The sequence below is a fragment of the Oncorhynchus gorbuscha genome, linkage group LG19 (genome assembly GCF_021184085.1).
Source record: "Oncorhynchus gorbuscha isolate QuinsamMale2020 ecotype Even-year linkage group LG19, OgorEven_v1.0, whole genome shotgun sequence".
Lineage (NCBI taxonomy): Eukaryota > Metazoa > Chordata > Actinopteri > Salmoniformes > Salmonidae > Oncorhynchus > Oncorhynchus gorbuscha.
In genome coordinates, this window is record NC_060191.1 from 50,878,410 (window position 1) to 50,903,248 (window position 24,839).

Below are 24,839 nucleotides of genomic sequence, written 5' to 3' on the forward strand. Positions count from 1 at the left end.
AAAACATATGGAGTGTACCATACGTGTCATTCTCAAGATTAAACTTTATCTTAGTAGTAGCTCATTGAGATTGCGAGAGGCACAACAGAACATGCAGAAGATATGGATATATGAGGTAATTGTATCTGTCCAGTGCAATACTTTATTCCAGTCAGTGTTTTATTAGTTACAAATTATACATAGTTTTTTCCCACCACATAAGACCCATAGGATCCAGGATCACTGACAACCCTGACAACCCTGAGGTGATCTCAAAGGATCTTATATCGCCACCTTGTGGGTTTTCTGATTAGCTGCAGTTCAGTGATCATTAGGTCATTTGTTTGCGAACCTGGATTTGTGTGGCATGATTTGAATTCTGAAAATACCAGAATTTAACAGTAAATATAAGGGAATAAGCACTTTGTAATGTTTGTGAGGATTATTGTGTATGTCTCTAGTCTACAACCACTGGCTGAGTGCTTGACCTAAGTTTGGACAGAATAAGCTAGACATGAAATGATCATTTGTTCATATCCATTTGTTGGTTTCTTCTAATTTAGACGTACAAAATCACTACAGAGTTGACCTAAATCATTGATAGGACATGTTTATCACTCATAAATTATGAAAAATGTATGAATCAGGGCAAAAATGTCCAAAACTCACATAGGATTTTGACATGTTTAATGTCTTATCATGTAGCCTAATACACAATATTGCATTTTCATGATACATTTAATCCAAAACATCAGATAGAAATACTAGTATTTTTAATCAGCAGTAAACGTCATTAGAGAATGTGGGGCACCTCAGTGTGTTGTGTATTTAAAATAAAAATAAAGAAAAAATAAAAAAGTATTTGTATTTAAAAAAAAAAAAAAAAGTTTCACATTTAGAAAAATGGTTACATTTCAATCCAGCTGACCATTTGGATAACTTGGGCTGTTGTCATACATCTGAGTTGCTCATCTGGATTTGCTTCCTCTCTGACAGACAGCAGTACAGTTCAAGGTCAATAGATAAGACCATTACCTCTCCCCTCATTGAAAGAGGTTTCGGTTTACTTGGGTGGCCCACCAAAAGAGTGACTATAATGCTTGTCATTCTTGTCATTCTTGTCATTCTTGTCATCAATGGGGTAGTGTACTTTATCTAGGTTGGCAGACCCTCCACTACTCTGCATAGCAGGAGCTCCAGGGTTAGGGTTGGTGATGACGCCCAGGAAGACTGGTGCTTGTGTCTTATCGTCCATGAGGGCAAAGAAGAATGGCTGGTTGAGGCTAAAAGAGGGGTTGGACCGTGAGATGACCAGGTTGGTAGCTGCAGCAGCCTCTGCTCCCTCCTCAGTGATCTCCATACTGGACTTGTGCTGCACACTGGACACCAGCAGAGGGCCCTCAGCTATGGCTGCCAGGTTGGGACTAGCAAACAATTCCCCCATACCTGAGAATAGAACAAATCACACACTTAAGTATATGAGAAAGAGTGGCAGTTCTAAAGTTTTCAACAGTTTTGTTGAAGAATAAGATGTACAATTGTTTTTAAAAATCTGTATCTCACCTTTCCTTGTGCTTTAAGCCTTATTATCTACAGTATGAATGTTTTCACTAGTATACCTACCTCACATATTAATCTCGTCTGCTTATGGATCCTCTACTACTTACCAATGTTGGTCAGAGCCTCCTGCAGGTCCTGGCTGTAGTCCAGTTTAAATTTGGGCAGCTTGACCTGCATGGGTCTCTCTCTGGGCAGGCGGTTGTACAGGTCAGAGATGTTGAGCTTTGCTGTGAGGGATGACACATTCACCTGGCCATTCATGGGCATCACTATCAGCAGGCTCATCTGATTCTTGAAGGGGAAGCGAGCCACCTGCACAGGAAGACGAGGACAATTATGAAGTGAGGTAATATAGTGTGCAACAATTTTGTGACTCAGGAAAATAGGAGGGTGAATAGAGAAATTCCAGGAGAGAAAGGACAAAAGGAAGACAATATGTCATAAAAAAAAGTATGAAAAACATAAATGGTCAAGCAGGAGGGGACAAGAGGGAGTGAGAGTCTTACCTGAGCCTCCAGATCATTATCAATGAGCAGACTCAAGGGGTATTTGGGCCCCATCATCATGTCAACATTGACCATGTGCTTGTCGTCAACGTAGAAGACATCTTTGGAGGTAAATCGTGGGTCGAAGCGAGCCTTCCATTCTCCTGTTTAGGACAAATGGGTGATTATGGAGATCATATTAGAAAAAAGCATTTAAGGAAAGACAGACTGATAATGCCAGACATGAAATATAATTGTGAATTGAGTATATAGATACTATGACAAACCTTTGAAGTGAACAGCATTGATGAGCATGAGAAGCAGATTGGGTGGCAGACTGGTCAGAAAGTCGGTCACTTTTCCATTAGTGGCCCTCTCTACCCACTCATTGACCTCAGCCAGCCCTTCCAAGGTCACTGGCTCTGAGTCATATACGTCCTGAGACTGATGAACAAACTCTGGTTTGGGCTCAAACCCTGAAATAGACATCAAAAGACTCTTTCAATAATGTTATTGTGAAGTCACAAAGTCAGTAACACATCAGTACTTTCTTATATCTGGCCATTTGAAGTACTGTTTCATTCAATGTCACTTGTTTGAACTTCTGTACACTCAAGCCTAATATGTGTCTATTGTCTTTATCTTCCTTCCATTTCCAAGTCTGTTTCCTTTATGTTCCATTAACTTCCTAACCCTCTTACTCAAGTAAGCAGTGAAGTGTTGGGGTCAATTCCATTTCAACCCCTTATCGACAGTCAAATGACCAAATCACACTCTGGTGGCCTCATGGGTGGAATGTTACTCAGATTTTTTATCATTTCATAATCAATGCACATTATTTTGTCGAAAACGTTGACAATCCAGTGTTTCCATGTGATTTTGTTATACTTCACTCTTCTGTGATGTATATGAAGTGTAATATTGGGACGCAAACTCAAAATTACATTTCAACTCTATATCTGACATGGTACAGGTGTCGTCTTCTTTATTAAGCTCCTAATCATGTGTGAGGTGTATACTTTTGTTTCAAAGTAGATTTGTTTAAGATCCTGATACAGCCCACTGCAGTTATTAAGAAATAAACAACATTCTAATTCCAAATGTTCCTCTATGAAAAGCATTTAAGAGAATTGCAATTTCAGTGTACTTGCTGAATTGACTGAAATTTAAATGGAATTGACCCCAACCCTGAAGCAGTGAACACTGACCTGGTTGCAGGTAGAGGCGTGTAGCCACTTGCAGGTCGCTCTTGCGGAGGCGTTCCAGGAAGTTGTGTAGAGACATGTGGTAGCAGGGCAGCGTGTCACCATGGAGATGGTGCATCAACAGTTCCTCTGTCTCATTCATGGCACCTGAGAGGCATACATAGATAGACATGATGATGATGCAACATGCTGCAGCTTATTGACTGTGTTATTGATTATTGGACTGCAACGTTGAGTGAGCTAGCACACAAGCATTTAGCTGCACCTTTTACTCCTGCTCTAAACTGTACACGTGACGAATCCAATTTGATTTGAGCTCAACATTTACAGCAAACAAGTACCTAACAGGTTATGTTGAGTCTAATTGTCCTCTGGTCTAAAGTAGCATACTATATAGGGAATAGAGTACCATTTGGGACAGAGCAAAAGAGGTTGTGATGCTGGTACTGTAAACCATGCCAAGTACAGTTGATACTGAAAGAGCATAGATGCACAACACCTACATTTCTAAAACGTTTTAATCACTCCTACAAAAACACCAAAAACAGAACATGTTATACCCAGAGCCAGCTGGGAGAGTGCCAGGGATATGCTGAGGGGGGATATGATGACATTGGGCTGCTCAGGTCCTGTCTTCATCTGGCCCAAGAGCTTCATGCCCAACCTCTGGATGGCACCAGCTAAGGCCTGCCTGGATTTTGGCCTGCGGGCCTGGGCCCTACAACCCCCATCCTGCTGTTGATTATCCTCCTCAGACGAGCTCCCACCTGGGGCACTGGTCGTCACGAGGGGAGGTGCTGTGCACGTATATGAGGTGGGACTTGTGTTTGGAGGCTCCTGTGTACTAGGGGCTGAAGTCCCTGATTCCTGGAAGAGTGGATTGTGTTGGGTTAAGAGAATGTAGAGTGAAAAGGCACATGGAGGGTATGCAAGCTGTGTATTCTGCTTTGGCAACAGACCTCTTTAGGGTGGCTGGGCATCAATGGGATGAGAGGGACCAGAGGGATTGGAGCATCATTTGACACTTCTCCATTCTGCTTGAAGGGAAAAACAGTGATATGAGAATGTTGCACATCTTTCAGAAAAAGCACGATTGATGTTGATGATTAGTTTCAGTGCTTTACAGTTAGTCCTTGTCTGCAGACACAGAACAACAGGAGTGATAGTAGACGAAGGTCCATGTCCATGAACAGCCAGCCTGAAACAACAGAGGGTAACAAGCTATTACCCAATAAGGCTGGCCTATTCAATTCCTGTCAATGGAATGAATCACAGTTGAAGGACGACAGCAACCTGACATTTAGGATAGATAATAGTCTTTCGCAATGACAAACAAAAAACTGTTGTATCAACTTATTTAGTATGGTACAGCAGTGTATCTCCTTTTAAAATATAAAACATTACAAAACAGACTATTCCCTTGAAGAAAACATGTATTTACTAAGGTATATCATACAAAACATTCACACCTGTAGTTAAACATAAAAAATAAATAAAAATTGTGATGCACATTTAATTTAGAAGTACATAATCCCATGTCTCCCCCTCTATATGGATTCTTAATTTAAAGAGACCACCTGAAAGATGGTGACTTAGTACAGACAGTAACATTTTGGGCTCTCTTGTTCTGGTAAAGCTGGTTAGCAAGACCAGCAGCTGGTAAATCTGGTTAGTTGAGAACACTAGCTAGCTGCGTATCTACATAATGGCAAGCCTTGCCACAAATACACATTGAGGGGATTTACTTTAATAATTTATGACCAAGTACATGAACTACTTGCTATTTCTTCATCACATACCAAAAACAGGAAAACAAAATGTTAACTGTTGGCAATTGGACAATTAGTGATATTTGGTTTAGATGAACACATAATCAAGGGGCAACCTCAAGTGTTACTCTATTACTATAACTATCTCTTACTATTAGGCCTACTACTATTACACTGAGGCAAAGGTTTAGCTGAAACATTACTTGAATAAATGAAAGTGTAAATCAGTTAAATCATAAGCCATAACATAAATTCCCAAATGTTTGATCTTACCTTGACAAAATGAAGATGGGACACCTGCTATCCTGTCTAAAAAGAGAGAGCGACATACACACTAAACGTGCAATGGCAGAATTCTCATTTGCAAAATACTGCCAGTTGCTCAGCAGGCTGTTAAATTTCAACTTTCATTGATCTGTGCTTCATATATGTCACTACTTGTTTGTAAATGTAAATATTGAGACCGATTCAGGGGTCAAACAGTGAGCCTGACAGAGCTGGACACTTTGAGAATCAAAGCATACTGGCAAATCTGCAGACTGAAACACTAGGACTAGGTGTGAAGCAACATGTCATATGGCTTGATTACATGAGTGAGTTGTAACAGTGTTTGTGTGGGACTATAAATAAAAGCAGATAAAAACTAATGTGGATGGAATCGCTGATTCCCAATTTACAATTGTACGTACAAGAAGTAGCCATCTGGGTATAGAGCAACTCCAAACCTGATCAAATCTGAATGTTGCTACACTGCATAAGACAAATCTTTTTACCACTCAACATAAACAGTAGGTGTTATCAGATCACATGACTGCAGCTGAGCTGACAGGCATTTTTCTACAAAAATCAAGAGGGGACTTTGTCCAATAAAAACCAAGAATATTGCTCACTCGGAGTCACTTGAAACAGAGAGAAGAATGAGAGAGTAAGATTTGGTGAAGACTGACATTGAACAGACATATTTGATTTAACCTGAAACAAGCACATTGTGTAGGTAATATTTTATTAAACCTGTTAAATAAAATAAGAACTTTGTGTACTTCTCATCAAAATGTTGTAATGGACATCAGTTTGACCTTTTTCTGAATGTCAAGGTGGTACTTGATTCCTTTTGAAAACAAAGTACATGTTTTATTATTAGAATAGAAAAGTCACAGGAAACATAAAATAAAATCAATCTGAGTGAGCGAGCCTCGTGGGAACATGGTGACACTTGTGGCCTGTTAAACAAATGGATGAGTCAAGGTTGACCTTTCTCTCCTAAAACCAACCATAGGACTGTGTTGAGGTCAAGGATGGTAATGCACGTCATAAAAGTGAAGAAGAGCATAGACACCCTTGTGCGCAGAGTAGACTGTCTTGAAGGTTGACCAAGAACAAGAGTGAAAACATTGGCAACAGGATAACAAGGTACATAGAAAATTCAGTCAGATAACAAATGCCTCCACCTAAGTACTGAAAATACATCAGGAGTTAGTTTCGATCACAAATCAATATACAGATATTTCTTTTTTGAATGGCTTTTTCTTACCATTCTTTTCTTCCACTGCCAATTTGTGATTACATACAAGGCATACTTATTACATTATAAAAGTACATTGTGTCTTGGCTATGCTCATTAGTCTATGCTATGGACAAGAGTCCAAACACATTGCTTGCTTGATGTCTGAGTTGGTTTCATCATGATACACTACTTCAAATCAACATTCTTTAATTGGGCCTATATCACACAAACTGATTATTTCTATCAACAGTTTAATCTTTCGGCAAACATGGTTTAGGGTTTTTCAAAAGAAATAACACTAACATTAAACCAATGATTCATTGTGAAATAATAATCTTAAAATGTGATCTATGAGAATAGCTTGATAATGGAGCTCCTTAATTGTGCAGTAGGATTTGACCATGTGACCTTGGCACACAGCAATAACAGGTTGTAGAATCACATTGTGACCGCCGTCCCGCTCGTCAAGCTATAAGCTGGAGAAGATGCACACTGTCAAATGAAAAGGTCTTGTGTAGGTTTACAGTTCTCTAAATTAAATAAAAGGTGAGAAAGCATTACTTCTTTAGAAAGACATGGCAAACAGACTTACATTTTTATTTATTTTATCTATGAATACTGCATAGTTATTCAGTGCGATCTAATGTCAGGGAGAGAATGATGGTATGTTTGTGTGTGTGAAATGTCAGTCTTTTTGGTTGGTAGGTATGCATCTATTTGGAAAGGGAAAACACTACATCAGAGTCATTTTAGGCTCCACCTTCCTGAGCAGTTCCTCAGATCCATTCTTTTGAACAGAATATTGACCTAGTCACAGATAAGAATCTTCTTCATAATATAAGATCTATAGATGGTCATAATCAAGTGTTTCGTTGCCCCGTATGGTAGATCTATCCTCGACAGTGACGTAACACTTCATCTTTATTTTGGTCGTTGACTACAGCAGAGAAGACAAGCAAAGTGCTCTCAGTTAGAGGCTCATAACTATTGTCTTGGTGCTCCTCTCTTCCTCACCCTTGTAAAAGGACGTTTTGAGGACCCCACCACTTGCCTCAGTGGGTCTAGCCTCGATCCCACACAGGGAGGAGCTGAGAGGCTCAGGATACAGGCAAAAGGCTTTAGGAATAGGACACCTTCAGCAAAAGTCAACAGCAGAATCTATAGCTAGCTGAGCCAGTGCGTTATGTGTTAGCCCCTAAGCTAGCAGCCTGATGGCCCCGTTCTCTGAACCCAGCAGCAGGAGCCTCTTGGTGGGCAGCACAGCCAGGCTGGTGAGAGTCCCACGGAAGTTCTCTGAGCTAAGCTTGGTGCTGCTGGCCGGGCTGGCAGAGATGTTCATCATGGAGTACACCCCTATCTTGTTGGCCAAGGTACCCGCCACGATCTCTGCCCCGTACAGGTCGAAGGCATGGACCGGGTCAGAGGGACACTTGTACTGGTGGAGGGGCTTGTGCTCCAGATCCTTCCACACAGTCAGAGTGTGGTCAGTGGACGAACTGATGATCAGATTTCCCCCAGCAGCCTGCAAAATACACAAGTCCATAGTCAGATACCACAGCCAGAGACAACAGCAACAGGGCATCGTGTGTGTTTACACAAACACAAAGCCACGCTCACACCCACACTTGCATAACTAGAAGACAAAGAGCACTTGTGTCCTAATATTCTTTGCCAGGACATTTCTATCATCAGTGCTATTGAGGTGTGTTAGATTGAAAGAGTTTCCCCGCCAAAGGCGCACCTCAAATATGGGGGTACTGAGAGTAATACATACATATTACAGCAATGAGGAGTAAGGGTCAGCTCTGGATGGATCAGTGAGACTCAGTATAGAATTTTTAATGAGTAACTCCTGTCCATATTTACCTGAACTTGAGCCTCTAAAGCCAGAGAATCCTTGACCCCACCAATCAGGGCTAAATCAAGTTTGCTCAGCTCTAGTGGTTTGTTGACTGCTTCTGAACAAACCCTCTGGGTACAACTGTAACTTGACTGATGTTAAAAATTTCACCACCCCCGCCAATATGCAACAGCAGAACAAAAGAGTAAGCTGCAACTCTGCCTCTTGTTTATAATCAGCTGACTGGCCAATGAACATTTCATAGCCCTACATACTCCCTGAGGAGCATGTGAAGGACTGACTGGCCAGAGATAGTGCCTGCGTCTGAAATGGCATCCTATTCCCTGTGTAGTGCACTACTTCTGACCAGGGCCCAAAGGGAGAGAATATAGTGCCATTTGGGACACAGCAAAGCATGTCTAGCAGCAGAAACATGTTGATGGGAAAAGGCCCATTATGTACCAAAGCCCCGCAGGCCAAATAACTGACAGAGTGGGAGCAGTCAGTGGTAGGAGACAAGGTCCACTTTATATCTCTCAATATTCTTTGTTTATGCCGCTGGTGAAATCCAATAGCTAACCGCAGTAAAAAATCATCACTATTCAACGGGAACATGAATGTGTATTTATTTGGAACCATTGCTCTAGCCATAGTCACTGTGAAATTACCAATACACAGACTGAACACACACCTACACCCACCTTAATCTGCAGGATGTCTCCCTCGTGAGCGGGCCAGCCTCTCAGCACCAGGCCTGTGCGTGCGTCTAGTAGCACGATGAAGCCAGAGGAGAAGCCTGCAGCCACGGTGCGCCCTCCAGGGCTTACGGCCAGGTAGCGGATCAGACCGGCACTCACGTTGTTGTACGCCAGCCGGAACTCATGCTGTCCAAAGGGAGCACACAGGGAAAGCCATAGACAATATAAGAATAAGTGTATAAATAAGAGTGCTCTATATTTATGGGAAGAGCATAGTCTTTGGCAGGCCAAGAATAGGCAAAGAAGCAGCAATAGGCAAAAGCTATTTTATTCCATTACACTGATCAATAACATGGGATAGAAAGAAATTCATGAATCCATCCCAAATGGCACTATCCCCTAGATCGTGCACTACTTTGACCAGACCAGGAGATTAACATAAAAAGGATGGAGACTAAACAGGGAAGAAGTGAGCAGGGTAGTTATTCTCCAGCTGGGTTTGGTAGGTACCTGCAGGCCTGGTTTGCGTGGGTCGATGAATCGGAGGACAGAGTCTGCACTGCCAAACACCACACTACAGTGAGGAGCAGGCATGGTGGTCACTGCTGTGATGGGGTTCTTTCCATCCAGGGCCTCATAGGAGCGGATCTGTTTACCTGGACACACACAGAGAGGGCTTTATTTCCCAATACTGTATGTTCAGAAGCCTTCACATTTTATTTACCTAATTTCTTATTAAATATGTAGTGGTATTAAAATAAAAATCACTCGGTTAAATGGAAAACATTGTGTACTCCAACAGAACCGAATCAGAGATTCAACTCAACAGGTCTCCTCCCCACTGACCTGTGAACTGGTCCCAGAGGTGCACGGTGCCGTCACAGCTGACCACCTCCTGGAGCGCTTCCAGTTGGCCAACATAGAACACAGACTTCTTATGATCCGTGTAGGTCAGCCTTGGCTCCACCTCCCGTGTCCCGTCGCCGTGGTTATAGAGGGGCCACAGCTTCACCGTCTTGTCCTTGCTGCCAGACAGAAAGTAGTCCTCTCCAGCCAGTGGTGCCAAACACTTAGCCGCGCCCGAATGGCCCAGGAAGCTCTGCAGGCGGATCTGGTGGAAGTGGAAGTGGGGATCCTGCTGATTGAGACCGATCTCATACTGCCAGTAGGCCAGCCAGTTGCCCTGCAGGGAACGGCCACTGCGAGGGAGCTCTTGCTTCAGAGCGCTGTCCTCGGGGGTAGGACCCACCATCCAGGAGTAAGAGGAGAAGGAGGGGCCCAGGGATGGAGTGGTGAAAGTAGAGGCAGATGTGATGACAGGCTGAGTATGACTAGGCCGGGGGTGGCCCCAGTTGTCTAACGAGCCCAGGTTGGGGCTCCCACACGCTGGCTCAGAGTCACGGGCCACCTGGATGCGGTTGCCCACCAGATGGCTGCCGAAGGTGCCGGACTCTGGGAGGGTGTCTGAGCCCAGGGGTGTGGAGGAGCTGTAGGGGGCAGGGAAAGGGCTGCGGCCCACATGGCGTCCCAGACCTGGGGAGGGGCCAATGGAGCAGGTGGTGGGGGGCATTTCTACCCTGTCCTTGGACCCTGCTGGGGGGTTGGCATTAGGACTGCCAGGGCTCACCCTGGAGTGGTAGGACTGGGCCAAACTCCAGACCAGCTCGTGGTTGGAAACCAGCTTACGGATCGCTACGTCGCCTTGAAGGGCCAAAGGACACAATGCTTTGAGTACAATTAAGGACATATAAGGAACAGGTAGAATTCAGATTTTAAGATGGATTGTATGTATTTATAAACTGGTTTGTGTGTGTGTCTACCTGTCTGTGTATGTGTGTGTGTGTCACCTATGAGGCAGTAGAAGGGGATGTAGGAGGCGTATGCCATCTCAGGGTTAAACACGGCCTGCAGTTCCTCCAGAACCCCCAGCTCACACGTCACCTCTGACCCGTCCGGCGTACGCACATCCAACAAGATGTATTCTCCCACCTCCCTGCGGGGGGCGCTCTCCATCTACACCACACAGAGGAGAGGACAGAACAATGGAATTAAATAAAAGTCTCACCATTTAACATATGCTAAAAGATCGAGCTCACATGAAAACTAATACATTTGAATTTTCTGGCTTTTAACCAGCCTAACTTCACATAAACATTTTTGCCTGTTTTCCAGTAAGGGAAGTGTATACCTGTCCCTGTAGGCACTGCAGCAGGGAGAAGACTGTGAAGAAGCGTTTCAGGGTTTCTACCATGTGTTGCTGCACCATCTCCCTGCCGATGCGCAGACAGATGAGTGCCATCAGGCTGAGGGTCTTCAGACACACAGCCGAACGTGTCTGCACTCCACTGGGGAACCTGAGGACAGAACAGAGTGGCAGATTCAATAGAACTCTTTCATATGGTCTATTTCAACTCAATGTAACACTATGTGAATTTATGTGGGGAAATAATTTTCCGTCTCCAAGGTCCAATGTAACACTGAACAAAAATATAAACATATGAAGTGTTGGTCCCATGTTTCATGAGCTGAAATAAAACACAGAATTTTCCACTCACAATAAGCTTATTTCTCTAAAATGTTTTTTTCTTTACATCCCTGTTAGTGAGAATTTCTCGTCAAGATAATCCATCTACCTGGTGTGGCATATCAAGAAGTTGTCACACAACAATGCCACAGATGTCTCTAAGTTGAGGGAGCGTGCAATTGGCATGCTGATTGTAGGAATGTCCACTAGAGCTTTTGCCAGATAATTAAAAGTTAATTTCTCTACCATAAGCCACCTCCAACGGCCTCTAAAATGTTAGAGTTATACCATGGCTTGCATACTCAGGAATGTTACCCATTGAGCATGTTTGGGAAGCTCTGGATTGACATGTACGATAGTGTGTTCCAGTTCCTGCCAATATACAGCAACGTCACACAGCCATTGAAGAGGAGTGGGACAACATTCCACAGGCCACTATCAGCAGCCTGATCAAAGCTATGTGAAGGTGATGTGTTACACTGCATAAGGCAAATGGTGGTTACACTAGATATACTTTTTTTTATCCACAGCCTTACCTTTCTTTTAAGGTCTCTGTATTCCCAGTCATGTGAAATCCATAGATTAGGGACTAATGAATTAATTTAAATTGAATGATTTCATTATATGAACTGTAACTCAGTAAAATCTTTGACATTTTTGCATTTATATTTTTGTTAATTGTACATTAAACTTCTGGTATATAAATGGAAACTACAGTAAAAAGTGCCTTTAGAGTGTTGTGAGGTGCATTAAGGTGCATGAGGTTAACCATCCTGGGCTAGGTGAGCCGTTCCATAGGGTTAGTTGTTCAGCCTGGCCACTAGAAAGACCTCGATCCCTAGAATGTTTATATGTGCCTTCTAAAAACCGATTGCCAGGCACCAGCAGCGAACTCATTGTGCTCCAAGCCAGAGAACACTGCTTAGACCAATGCAGTTCACAATGCTCTAGCATTGTGGCGGCAGGGTAGCCTAGTGGTTAGAGCGTTGGACTAGTAACTGGAAGGTTGCAAGTTCAAACCCCCGAGCTGACAAGGTACAAATCTGTAACCTACTGTTCCTAGGCCGTCATTGAAAATAAGAATTTTTTCTTAACTGACTTGCCTAGTAAAATACAGGTTAAACATTTTTTTTTTAAATGCTCTAGCAAGCCGTGAGAATACGTGATACATGGTAATAGCGCGTTTTAATGATTTGGTTTTAAGCCTTCCCCAAACCATAGTCATAACCACTCAGAATGAATACCTAAACTTAACCCTGTGACCATTTGGAAATAATGCATAAAAGAATAAAGACGTTCATCCAGAATACATTGAATTCCCAAGGGAAGCTATAAGATCTTGTTGAGTTGTTAGTGTGCGTGTGGTTTACCCACCCCATCCTGGGTGAGGTGAGCAGGTCCAGCAGGGGCAGCAGAACATCCTGGTTGATCTTCATCAGCATGTCCATGAGGGTGGAGTCCGACAGAAACACAATGATCTTCTGGGTCAGAACCACGGCACCCAGCAGACCTGCCTCCTTACGGGTGTTCAGACGACAGGACACAGGGGGAGACACCTGGGGGGAAAACATGCCATACAGGGTTACAACTGTGAGCCAAAATAGAGGAATGACCTCCAGAGTAGTGAGACTGTAGAGCTTTCAGGAAATACTGAAGTCCATTACCATAAAAAACTAAGTATATATAGATTGCGTCTCAAATGGCACCAGCCACTGGTCAAAATTAGTCAGCCAAATAGGAAATAGGGAGCCATTTAGGATGCACCCATAGCGAGGACAATGAAATAAAAGACAGTATTACCAGGTATCCAATGTAGGGCAGGTACTGGTAGGTGAGTACAGGCTCTCCATAGAGGTGTGCGATGTAGATGAGACAGTCCAGAACTGGTCCTGCTGTCTGGTCTCCAACCACAGGCTTCTTCTCATACACACTGCCCATCCCAACACTCTCCAGGCTGCTCTCCTCCGACACCACCGGAGCCACAAACTGGTGCTTCTCCGGGCCTGATTGGTTAGAGGGAAACGAGAGAGAGTGCATACACTTGAGGGAAAAAAACAGCCATTTCAATCAGTAGGCACTACAGAATGACAACCTCTGATTTAATATGGATATCTTAATTGATAAGGATCTCTGTAGTATACACAATCACATTTATTTTGAAGTGTGAACTGGCTGATTGTGTCATAACTCAACCAGGACAATAGAGAGTGCTGTGACTTGGTGTTTTCTGTAATATAGTATGTATGACCCGTTACAGCAAACTCCTCAGTATTTTAAAATCCTGTAGTTTCAGTGCCAACTCTTGATCAGTTACTCACCAATGTAGCAGGTGGTGAGCAGCCGGAGAAGATTCCTGGCCACATATCGAGACGTCACTGTTGGTCCAAGCTTTGCAGACAGCCATCTAACTGTCTTGCAGACCGTATCTGTAGAGAGAAATCAGTTAAATACAGTCAACACAATATTGACAATTGATATTCTCATCACCCAGAACCAAATCTCTTGCTAATTTGAGTTCTGGAGGAAAAAGATTTCCAATCTCTCCTAACAAAATCCCCATCGCCTCTCCCAAAGCCCATTCCCAGTGGGGGATGAGATATCAAAACACACTGAGCAACTAAAACTTGAACTCTGCTGCCATGCCTGTTCATGTGGGGTAAAGTTCGGTTCAGCACTCATTTTTCATAGCCTGGGTTTAAGTGTTTGTGAAAACATGCTGCTGTAACTCTGTTGGTGTTGCTGGTCTGTCTGTCTGGGGAATGGGCTCAGGGGGAACGTGGAGGGAGGGTCAAAGGGACTGAAAGTACCAGCCCTGACATCCGGACGGAGCTGAGAAACATGGTGGTGGAACAGACAGTGGAGCTGAGAAACATGGTGGTGGAACAGACAGTGGAGCTGAGAAACATGGTGGTGGAACAGACAGTGGAGCTGAGAAACATGGTGGTGGAACAGACAGTGGAGCTGAGAAACATGGTGGTGGAACAGACAGTGGAGCTGAGAAACATGGTGGTGGAACAGACAGTGGAGCTGAGAAACATGGTGGTGGAACAGACAGTGGAGCTGAGAAACATGGTGGTGGAACAGACAGTGGAGCTGAGAAACATGGAGGCCAAAATGAGGGACAGTGAGAAACAGGTGGAGGAGCTGAAGAGAGACCACAGGTAATCTGTCACCATAGGACGTATACTGAAGGGAGCACTACTGCAAACCAAAGGTGCTTATCATCGGCAGTGTATGATACATCTACTGTAGTCAAGGAGTGACGTGAGAGAACATCAACATCAAACAGTGGCAGATGTTGAGATCATTTATAGTAGGATGGCCAGAATTTGTGACTAAAATAAAAAATAATAATTAATTCAGGAAAATTGCGTTGCATTAGCTAGGTTTGATTCTGTGCAAGACTCATTTTCCCGTTGAACTCACTTCTCCAATCAGCAGGGCATAAAAAATTTTAAAAAGAGGTAAGATTGATATTTATTTTTAGGCATTACATGTAGTATTTTCATATTTTAGTTTATGCTTTATGTTCATTTGAAAATCCTGTTCTTTTTAGAAGATTTCATAAAAACAAGCGTATCTCTGAACTGTCAACGGAGTGCATAACAAGCATTATATTTTATTCAGATTGTGTCATGATAACTTATCTTTTTGCGACCCGCAGAAAACAACTTTGAAGATGACCCACAAAATGCAAAATCCTCAACAGCTGTCTCAACTGATATGTTAATGATGTGTTAGAGCAACACCGCACTGAACGATACAGAACATGAAGAATCCTATTTTTCTAGGCAACATGTATTTTATAAACATAAAGTAGTGAAACTTCAAGGCCAAAGAGCATTTTCACCCACAGATTGGGTTGATATCATATGACTGTTTACTGTCAGTCCAAAACTTTTTTTCTCCCACACAAACGGCAAAGATTATTTTACTGGAACTCTCGTTAGAAGTTGAAAATGTCAACATTAGGTCTATTTAATATCATTTAAAAAAACTACTTTTGGGGTGATACTCTAGCAAGACTACTTTTGGGGTGATACTCTAGCAAGACTACTTTTGGGGTGATACTCTAGCAAGACTACTTTTGGGTGGATACTCTAGCAAGACTACTTTTGGGTGATGGTAGTAAAAAGATCTGTAGTAACAGTCTAGGCGTTCATACATCAGATATTTGCTACAAACATTGAAGGGTAGGGTATATTTCAGACTGCAACAGTGGAATGTCTTTCAAGTGCACTTTGGAGCAAATAGGCCTAATTGCTTCTCAATGTTGAATGCCTTTCTTTGTCATTTTAGCCTTGGAGGCCAGAATGACAACCAGTGAGAGCCAGGTATGGGATCTGAAGACAGAATGCAGGTAAAACAGATGTGAATTTAACACCAATTTTACACAAACAATTAACTATTGTTCAATAAATCCCATTGAACATGATTTATTGAACAAACAGGATGAATTGGACAATAGTTACAATTGTTGATGTTGTGTTCTCGCCTGTGTCTGCTGAGCAGGCAGACCCATGGTGGCATTCTATACCTCTTTGTCTAACTCGGGAGCAATGCATGTCGGACCCTTCAACAGTGAAACCATATTGGTCTACAAAACCGTCCTCAAACATTGGCAAGGGCTACAACCAAACCACAGGTAGTGTCTTCAGTGCTTACACACCAACCTACATGTTCACAGCAGTGGAAGCTGCTAAGGGGAGGGGAGCTCATAATAATGGCTGGAAAGGAGTGAATGGAATCAAATATATGGAAACCATGTGTTTCATACCATTCCACTCAAGCCATTACCACAATTCCATCCTCCCCAATTAAGGTGCCACCAACATCCTGTGGTCCACAGTGGCCAGCAAGACAATGAGTCCAACATCCCTGGCAGGCAGCTCCAGTGTCTAAGAGACACCACACAGTGTGGTTATGGTATGTCAGTAGAATCTCACCTAGAAGGATCTTGTGCTCTTTCTCCTCCGAATCCTCTGAAGAGTCATGCTCATCCTCCACCATGTCTTTCTGTGCATCCTCCAGCTCCATGCCATTGACAAACTCTCCCTCCAGGGTGGCCACTGTCTCCTCTGTGCAGCCAGATAGAGTCAGTTCTAGGCTGGGACCACTGCCCTCCCCTGTCCTCCTCTCCTTCCCCTCCTCAGTCTCCTCCTCCAGCTCCCCTCCCTCCTCTCCCTCACTGGCCTGCTTCAGGTCCTGGCTGCTGTCAGCTGACTTCAGACTGGCTCGGTCCCGAGTGGAGTCGGCGTCTCCGATAGAGACCTCGCTAGTGCTGCTCTTGTCGCTCAGTCTCCCCACGCTCAAAGACTCCTGGTCCTGCTCATTGCCTCCTGCTGCTGAGTTCTGGCTCTGCAATTTCCCCCCAGTGGCTCCCCCTGCTCCATTGTTGACATAAAAGCCATTCTGGAAGTCCTCCCCCTCTGAGAGGAACACCTGGTCGTTGAGGCTGATACCTGAGGAGTAGTCCACCAGCCCTGGGTCTCCCCCCACTCCTACACCCCCAGCCCCTCCACTGCCCCCTCCCACCTTCCCACTCACAGAGCCTGAGGACAGCCTGCCTTCCTGGTAGTCCTCCTCCTCCTCTCCTAGGTCACATGCCCCTCCCCTCAGGCCTTTGCTGGCCTCCCATTGGGGCTCAGAGCCCGAGCTGCAGCTCTCGAAGCCAGATATGATCTGGAGCACATGTGGCAGGAGGCTGGACAGGAAGGCCTGCAGACCCAGTCTGACGATCAACTGCAGAACAAAGCAGTCTGTGTAGAGGTAGAAGCGACCTCTGAGACACCGCGGGTTCTCATACACACTGACCAAGGGCTTCAGGAGATACTTGGCTGCATTTCGAGGCCCGAGTACCCTAGAGATGGGCTCAAACAGGTACCAGGCAGCATACACAGCAGTGGACTCCTCTAGCATGAGCGCCAGTACAAAGGGCAGGAGGATCTCCAACCCCTCAGCTGTGATGACTCCCTGTAACAGTGTCTCCAGCTGCTGCCATAGGTGGAAGACCACATCGCGACCTTGAAGGCTGCAGGTGGTCTCCATCTTGGAATGGTAGGAGTAGATGAAATGGTGCAGGGCAGGGAAATATGTGGGGAAAGGCAACGGGGAGAGGATGGGGCTCAGTAACTGACAGGGGTTTGGGGGCGGGAGACCCTCATAAATGGGGTCGTATTTAAAAAGAAGAGGTCGAGGACCACATGGTTTCTCTACTTTGGATTTGGAGGAGTGCTGGCGTAGAAGTAGCAGTGTCTCCAGAGCATGATGCAGTGGCAGGGGCACATCACGCAGGCTGGCCGAACATAACTTTATCACAGCCTGGAACCGCTCACTCAGGGGAGTGCCTGATTTCACACCCCGCAGTTTAGACGAGTAGAAGATCTCAGCTATGAGGACACCAAGAGCCTGCATGTCCCTCTGGTAGAGTTCTGCTAGCGAGGGGAGACATTGTGGAGCTCCTGTCCTCTCCTTCCTGGAGTCAGACTGGTGCCATACTTGTGCATGCAGGCTCTTCACCAGGAAGTTGTCAAGTTTTTCCAGCTCTTCCAGAGGTTGAAGGGGGCTGAAGCCCTCAGGCAGGGTGATCTTCAAGTCCTCTGTGTTGGTGGCACCACTCAAACTCCCCTCTCCATGCTTCTTGTTTATGATGCCCCCTCTCTGTAGCATGGCACTCCGTATGCCAGAGCCCAGGGCATTGGTGGCATTACCTGCTGTCCCCTCCCCAGGGAAAGAGCTGGGAGACTGGGACACCACCATGGCTGGGTGCTCTCCTCCAGTCTTCCCCCCAGACCTTGCGGTGCTGATGAGAGGTAGAGGAACAGAGGAGGTACTGGAGGTGCCAGTAGAGATCCCTCCACTGAGTGAGTCCAGAGCCTCCATACCTTGTTCTAGCTCTTCATCTCGGTCCACCATGGTCCAGCCACTGGACTCACACCCCATGGCCTCTGGGACCATTCCGTCCACCATGGCATCTAGCGTTGGGGTCTGTAGAGGTGGCACGTTGAGAGTTGCGGGGCCCAGGAGAGGGGGTTCAGGTGGCGAGTACTGGTAAGGTGCAAGGCGGGGCGGGTGGGGCTGGTCAAACAGCTGGACCACCCCGTAGCTGGTCAGATGGGTGTGGTTGTCCACCAGGTGCAGGCACACATTCTTGGCCTTGACGGCTTCTTTACCGGACAGCTTGTAGCCGAACGTCAGGTCTATCCAGTAGTGCAGCTGCTGAGACACCTCTCGGCTCTCCAGGAGGCATCTGTGAACCTCAATGAACTCCTCACAGGAGTTACACCACGGGGGAACTTCCAGATCTGGCATGTCAGGGTGGATGGAGCGGAATATGGAGGGATCTGTGTAGAACTCTGGGATACACTCATCCGGGGTCCAGCTCTGGATGCGTTCCATACTGGCTGGGTATTCATTCGGTTCCCACTGAGACCTGACGTGGCTGCACAGCACTGACTTGGGTGTCTGCCGGGCCCTGTAGACATAGTAGGTGATGTCTGACAACACATCTGAGATGTGATGGGGCACGTGTAGGTGTTCAGACTGCCCTGAACCACCGGCACCTACAGATCCCCCCAGACCCAGGTCTCCTATAATACTGACTGCCCCACCTCCATTAGCCACCGCTGCTGCAAGGGCTTCTTTGGTCATCTCATAGGTAAAGTCCAGCTGTTTGTCTCCTTTATTCAGCCTGAACTTGGACCGCCTGAGGTCACGGAACCTCCCATATGGCACAGTGAAGTCCACCACCCAGGGCAGGACCGGGTGGTAGTTAGGGTCTCCCTCCCTCCGTCCAGCTAACCGGTTCAGCTCCATCAGGTAGCGGAAGTTGCTGACTCTACCATGGACCCAGTCCAGGACCAAGGACTTTAGCTCATCAAAACAATCTCTGCACAGCCTCTTATCACGGTCACTGTACACACCTTGGCCCTGGTCCCTCTCCTTGATGCTTCTTGGTGCTTGTCCCTCAGTAACATAGCATTCAGCATCTCTGTCATCCCCCAACACTTCATAGTGGGCCAGGGTGACCTTGAGGCGGCTGCAGAGCTGTTCGTCCACCGCTATGTCCTGCAGGGAGAGCTCTCCACAGGACAGCCCTGATGACTGACAGGCCCGCAACGCGATCAGTAATTGGTAGAGGATGAACAGCACTTTGGCATGGCTGTTGGCCAGCTTGGCTGGGCTGTAGGTGACGATGTCGTGGAGTGAGTACTGGGTGTATGGGAGAACCACGTAGAGCATCTCTGCTGACTCTAGTAGGCACTCAGCAGGGAGGACGTTAGGACACAGTTGATCTGAGGGGTGCTTAGAGGAGGAGCTGCTTGGGGATAATGGGTTGTCTTTGTCCTTATCTCTGGCAGGGGAGAGGGATGGCGACACGGGGATGGAGACAAATGTTGAGCAGAAGAGCTTCTGCAGCGCTTGGCGCACCGCATCTATGGCTGCTACATGCATCTGCTCTGTAGCCCCTGAATAGGGCTGCACGTGGCTGTGATGAGCATCGCACCACAGATTTCTGTGAAAGGACCAAAACAGATATGAGTACGGTAGAGACTCAATCATGTTTTATTAGACATATCTATAAATGTATTACATTTTGAGAGTCACATTTAAAAATTAATTTATTAGGAGTTTAACATTAGAACTTATATTGAAATTCTTAAAATACTGTATAACATTATTTCACAATTAAAGTATTTATGCCATTAAAATTGGAAAAATACCTGAAATTACGTTGTGATACACCCTGCATGGTCTTCATGAAAGAATCCTGGGAGACTAGTTGGCAGCCTGGGTCCCTTGTCAGCCTGTAGCTCAGCTTGATCTTCCTTAGGCCCTGGATGCACACTCGGGTCCAGCCAGGAGGTAGCTTCACAAGGGAGCACTGGAGGTAAGTGCGAATCTCTGCTTCACTAACGCTCTCTGAACGGGCACAACGGATGACCCTCCTCTCCCTTAGGCCCATCACCCAGCGGGTGGGGACCAGGGCCACCAGCTCTTGAGGCCGGGGCCCTGGACCTAGCTGCCGACGGTCCACCCCTAGGTCCTTCTCTACAGCCGACACTAGCCACTCCATGGTGACCTACTCTTCAGACCTGACAGACAAGAGTCACACTGTCCTGCTGTCGTCCCACTCCCCCCTCACTATCAGCACAGAGGATGCCTCTCTCACCCTTCCATGGAAGGCGTAAGTGCTGACCTGTAGGAGCAGGGTTGTGACTGACAAGGTTTCCTGTGAACACATTTGAAACAGAATATAAACAGAATTTTGGTAAGATGGACCTGGTTTTAATGGTTTAAATAAAAATCTGCATATAAAAAGACTTCATTATACAGTAAAACTAACGAGTGAGCTTGTCCAGGGGTGGTGCTGCTGACATGAATGATAGCTAAGCTGCTACTGCTTATTATCTATCCTGTTGCCTAGTCACTTGGCCCCTACCCATATGTACATATCTACCTCAATGACCTCGTACCCCTGCACATCGACTCGGTACTGTATAAAGTTAGCGTTACTCATTGTGTATTTATTCCTTGTGTTATCTTTCTCTCTGCATTGTTGGAAAGGGACCGTAAGCATTTCAATATTAGTCTACACCAGTTGTTTACAAAGCATGTGACAAATAAAATTTGAGCTGTGAGGTTGTCAACTTCACTCGTTAGGCTAAGCTCTACTCAAGTGACTCTCTTACTGCCTATCTAATGGCTTCTCAAGGAAATAAATTGATCCAGCAAGCTAATCAACCCAAGTGCAGCAAGTGAAAGCTCGGTGGAAAATGAAGGAATATGAAGTGACAGCTGCTAGCTTTTATTATACTTCATCTCCCACTGAGCCATTGGATAAGCAGTAGTAGTCATGTGAGCAGAGCTTAGCCAAATAAGACGAGAACAGTCTACATGCCACGCATCACTTACTACGGCCATTGAGACTCCCAGCTAGCTAGAACAGGGTCTGCCATTGAAACGAGAGGTCGACCGATTAATCAGAATGGACAATTTATTAGGGCCGATTTCAAGTTTTCATAACTATCGGAAATCCGTATTTTTGGATGAGATTTTTATTTATTTATTCAAAAACGTTATTTAACGAGGCAAGTCAGTTAAGACCACATTCTTATTTTCAATGACGGCCTAGGAACTGTGGGTTAACTGCCTTGTTCAGGGGCAGAACGACAGATTTTTACCGTGTCAGCTCAGGGATTCAATCTTGCAACCTTACGGTTAACTTGTCCAACGCTCTAACCACCTGCCTCACGAGGAGCCTGCCTGTTACGCGAATGCAGTAAGAAGCAAAGGTAAGTAGCTAGCTAGCATTAAACTTATAAAAACAATCAATCATAACCACTAGTTATAACTACACATGGTTGATGATATTACTAGTTTATCTAGCGTGTCTTGCGTTGCATATAATCGATGCGGTGCACAGGACTGTCGTTGCTCCAATGTGTACCTAATCATAAACCTCAATGCCTTTCTTAAAAGCAATACACAGAAGTATATATTTTTAAACCTGCCTATTTAGCTAAAAGAAAGGTTAGCAGGCAATATTAACCAGGTGAAATTGTGTCACTTCTCTTGCGTTCATTGCACACAGAGTCAGGGTATATGCAACAGTTTGGGCCGCCTGGCTCATTGCGAACTAATTTGCCAGAATTTTACGTAATTATGACATAACATTGAAGGTTGTGCAATGTAACAGCAATATTTAGACTGATGGATGCCACCCGTTAGATGAAATACGGAACGGTTCTGTATTTCACTGAAAGAATAAACGTTTCGTTTTGGAAATGATAGTTTCCGGATTCGACCATATTAATGACGAAAGGCTCGTATTTCTGTGTGTTATAATTAAGTCTATGATTTGATAGAGCAGTCTGAGCGATGGTAGGCACCGGCAGGCTCGTAAGCATTCATTCAAACAGCACTTTCGTGAGTTTTGCCAGCAGCTCGCCGCAATGCTTCTAACATTGAGCTGTTTATGAATTCAAGCCTATCAACTCCCGAGATTAGGCTGGTGTAACCGATGGCTAGCTAGTTGGCGGGTTGCGCGCTAATAGGGTTTCAAACGTCACTCACTCTGAGATTTGGAGTAGTTGTTCCCCTTGCTCTGCATGGGTAACGCTGCTTTGAGGATGGCTGTTGTCGATGCGTTCCTGGTTCGAGCCCAGGTAGCGGCAAGGAGAGGGATGGAAGCTATACTGTTACACTGGCAATAGTAAAGTGCCTATAACAACATCCAATAGTCAACGGTATATGAAATACAAATTTTATAGAGAGAAATAGTCCTATAATAACTACAACCTAAAACTTCTTACCTGGGAATATTGAAGACTCATGTTAAAAGGAACCACCAGCTTTCATATGTTCTCATGTTCTGAGCAAGGAACTTAAATGTTAGCTTTCCTACATGGCACATATTGCACTTCTACTTTCTTCTCCAACACTTTGTTTTTGCATTATTTAAACCAAATTGAACATGTTTCAATATTTATTTGAGGCTATTGGTGTATTATATTAAGTTAAAATAAGTGTTAATTCAGTATTGTTGTAATTGTCATTATTACAAATAAATAGGGCAGATTAATCTGTATCTGCTTTTTTGGTCCTCCAATAATCGTAATCGGTCGACCTCTAATTGAGACTGCTAGCTAGCAAGGACAGGGTCTCCCATTGAGACTGCTAGCTAGCTAGGACAGGGTCTCCCATTGAGACTGCTAGCTAGCTAGGACAGGGTCTCCCAGTGAGACTGCTCGCTAGCTAGGACAGGGTCTCCCAGTGAGACTGCTCGCTAGCTAGGACAGGGTCTCCCATTGAGACTGCTCGCTAGCTAGGACAGGGTCTCCCATTGAGACTAGGACAGGGTCTCCCATTGAGACTGCTCGCTAGCTAGGACAGGGTCTCCCATTGAGACTGCTCGCTAGCTAGGACAGGGTCTCCCATTGAGACTGCTCGCTAGCTAGGACAGGGTCTCCCATTGAGACTGCTCGCTAGCTAGGACAGGGTCTCCCATTGAGACTGCTCGCTAGCTAGGACAGGGTCTCCCAGAGACTGTCTCCAGGGTCTCCCATTGAGACTGCTCGCTAGCTCTCCCAGGACTGCTCGCTAGCTAGGGTCTCCCCATTGAGACTGCTCGCTAGCTAGGACAGGGTCTCCCATTGAGACTGCTCGCTAGCTAGGACAGGGTCTCCCATTGAGACTGCTCGCTAGCTAGGACAGGGTCTCCCATTGAGACTGCTCGCTAGCTAGGACAGGGTCTCCCATTGAGACTGCTCGCTAGCTAGGACAGGGTCTCCCAAACTAGGTCCTGGAGCCCCTCCCTGGGCGCACCTTTCGGTTTTTGCCCAAGCACTACACAACAGATTAAAATAACTAACTCATGATCAAGCTTGGATTGTTTCAATCAGCTGTCTAGTATTAGGGAAAAAGTAGTTATTTTAAAGTTAAAATCCTTCTTTGGTGGGTTTTTTCGGCGGTTGGCATTCAACGTTGGTGCATTACGTTACCGCCAACTAATGTACTGGAGTGTGGGCCAGAGACAGCGCTAGCAGCCTCAACCGCAGTTGGCGCTGCATGTAGTATTAACCAGTATTGCATAGACATTACTAAACGTGACTGGTACCAGAGACAGAGGAGGAAGCGAGGCACCACTCGCTGTTTTTTTCTGGTTCAATGAAAGTCAATAAAATAGCTAAGTAGACAAGAGTCAGGTGCCATTGCTTTAGTGTGTATGTGATACATAGAGTTTTTCCCCATGGTAAATGGCCTTAATGAACTACCTTCATGTATCCACCATCTTTGGTATAGTACTAGCAATGTCAGTGTTGTAACTAGCTACTATAACTATTCAATTTCAGTCTCCGAGTCCTACGAAACTTTATAATAATGCATACACAGAAACTGAAATGCATTCAGCGAGACACTCGCTAGCTAACTTAAAATACAAGACATAAAAGATTGCCAGCAATTTCATTAGCTAACGTTAGCTAGCTGCAAGCTGTCTCCCTAACTTAGCTCCCTATTTATTTTGCTAGCTAACTTAGCTTGTATGAGCTCCTCACGTACCTGTGACAGTAACTTATACAACGTCTGGTTCCATACTGAGTCCGAAATCAATTCGTATGTTCTATTTGTGTGGATGCACAAGTATACTCACTCTTTCAGAAGCAACTTCGGTTAATTGGGTAACAGGAAAGAAGTAGCCAGTCGAGGATGTTTTGAATCCGATAACTCACATGACCCCCTTCCCTATTCCGTGCGCGCTCATGTGATTCCTTC

General features: G+C 45.1%; 2 protein-coding genes across 3 annotated transcripts; both read right to left on the reverse strand.

Annotated features, from left to right (window-relative positions):
* Positions 1-651: 651 nt before the first annotated feature.
* LOC124004850 (alpha-2-antiplasmin-like) lies at positions 652-5,483 on the reverse strand. The gene is made up of 9 exons (XM_046313678.1): positions 5,272-5,483; positions 4,354-4,427; positions 4,189-4,263; positions 3,790-4,096; positions 3,233-3,376; positions 2,312-2,500; positions 2,046-2,188; positions 1,647-1,851; positions 652-1,425 (listed from the first exon to the last, which is right to left on the reverse strand). The coding sequence occupies exons 2-9, from the start codon at positions 4,414-4,416 to the stop codon at positions 1,043-1,045; spliced, it is 1,509 nt and encodes a 502-aa protein (XP_046169634.1). The 5' UTR covers positions 4,417-4,427; positions 5,272-5,483; the 3' UTR covers positions 652-1,042.
* Positions 5,484-5,982: 499 nt separating this feature from the next.
* wdr81 (WD repeat domain 81) lies at positions 5,983-24,839 on the reverse strand. 2 transcript variants are annotated; one of them, XM_046314047.1, is made up of 12 exons: positions 24,718-24,839; positions 20,288-20,796; positions 16,511-20,079; positions 13,883-13,990; positions 13,365-13,567; positions 12,939-13,120; positions 11,229-11,394; positions 10,888-11,053; positions 9,887-10,741; positions 9,551-9,696; positions 9,044-9,226; positions 5,983-8,024 (listed from the first exon to the last, which is right to left on the reverse strand). In XM_046314047.1, the coding sequence occupies exons 2-12, from the start codon at positions 20,638-20,640 to the stop codon at positions 7,698-7,700; spliced, it is 6,258 nt and encodes a 2,085-aa protein (XP_046170003.1). In that variant the 5' UTR covers positions 20,641-20,796; positions 24,718-24,839; the 3' UTR covers positions 5,983-7,697. The 2 variants fall into 2 exon arrangements, with proteins under 2 accessions (XP_046170003.1, XP_046170004.1); XM_046314048.1 differs by lacking the exon at positions 24,718-24,839 and adding an exon at positions 22,641-22,703.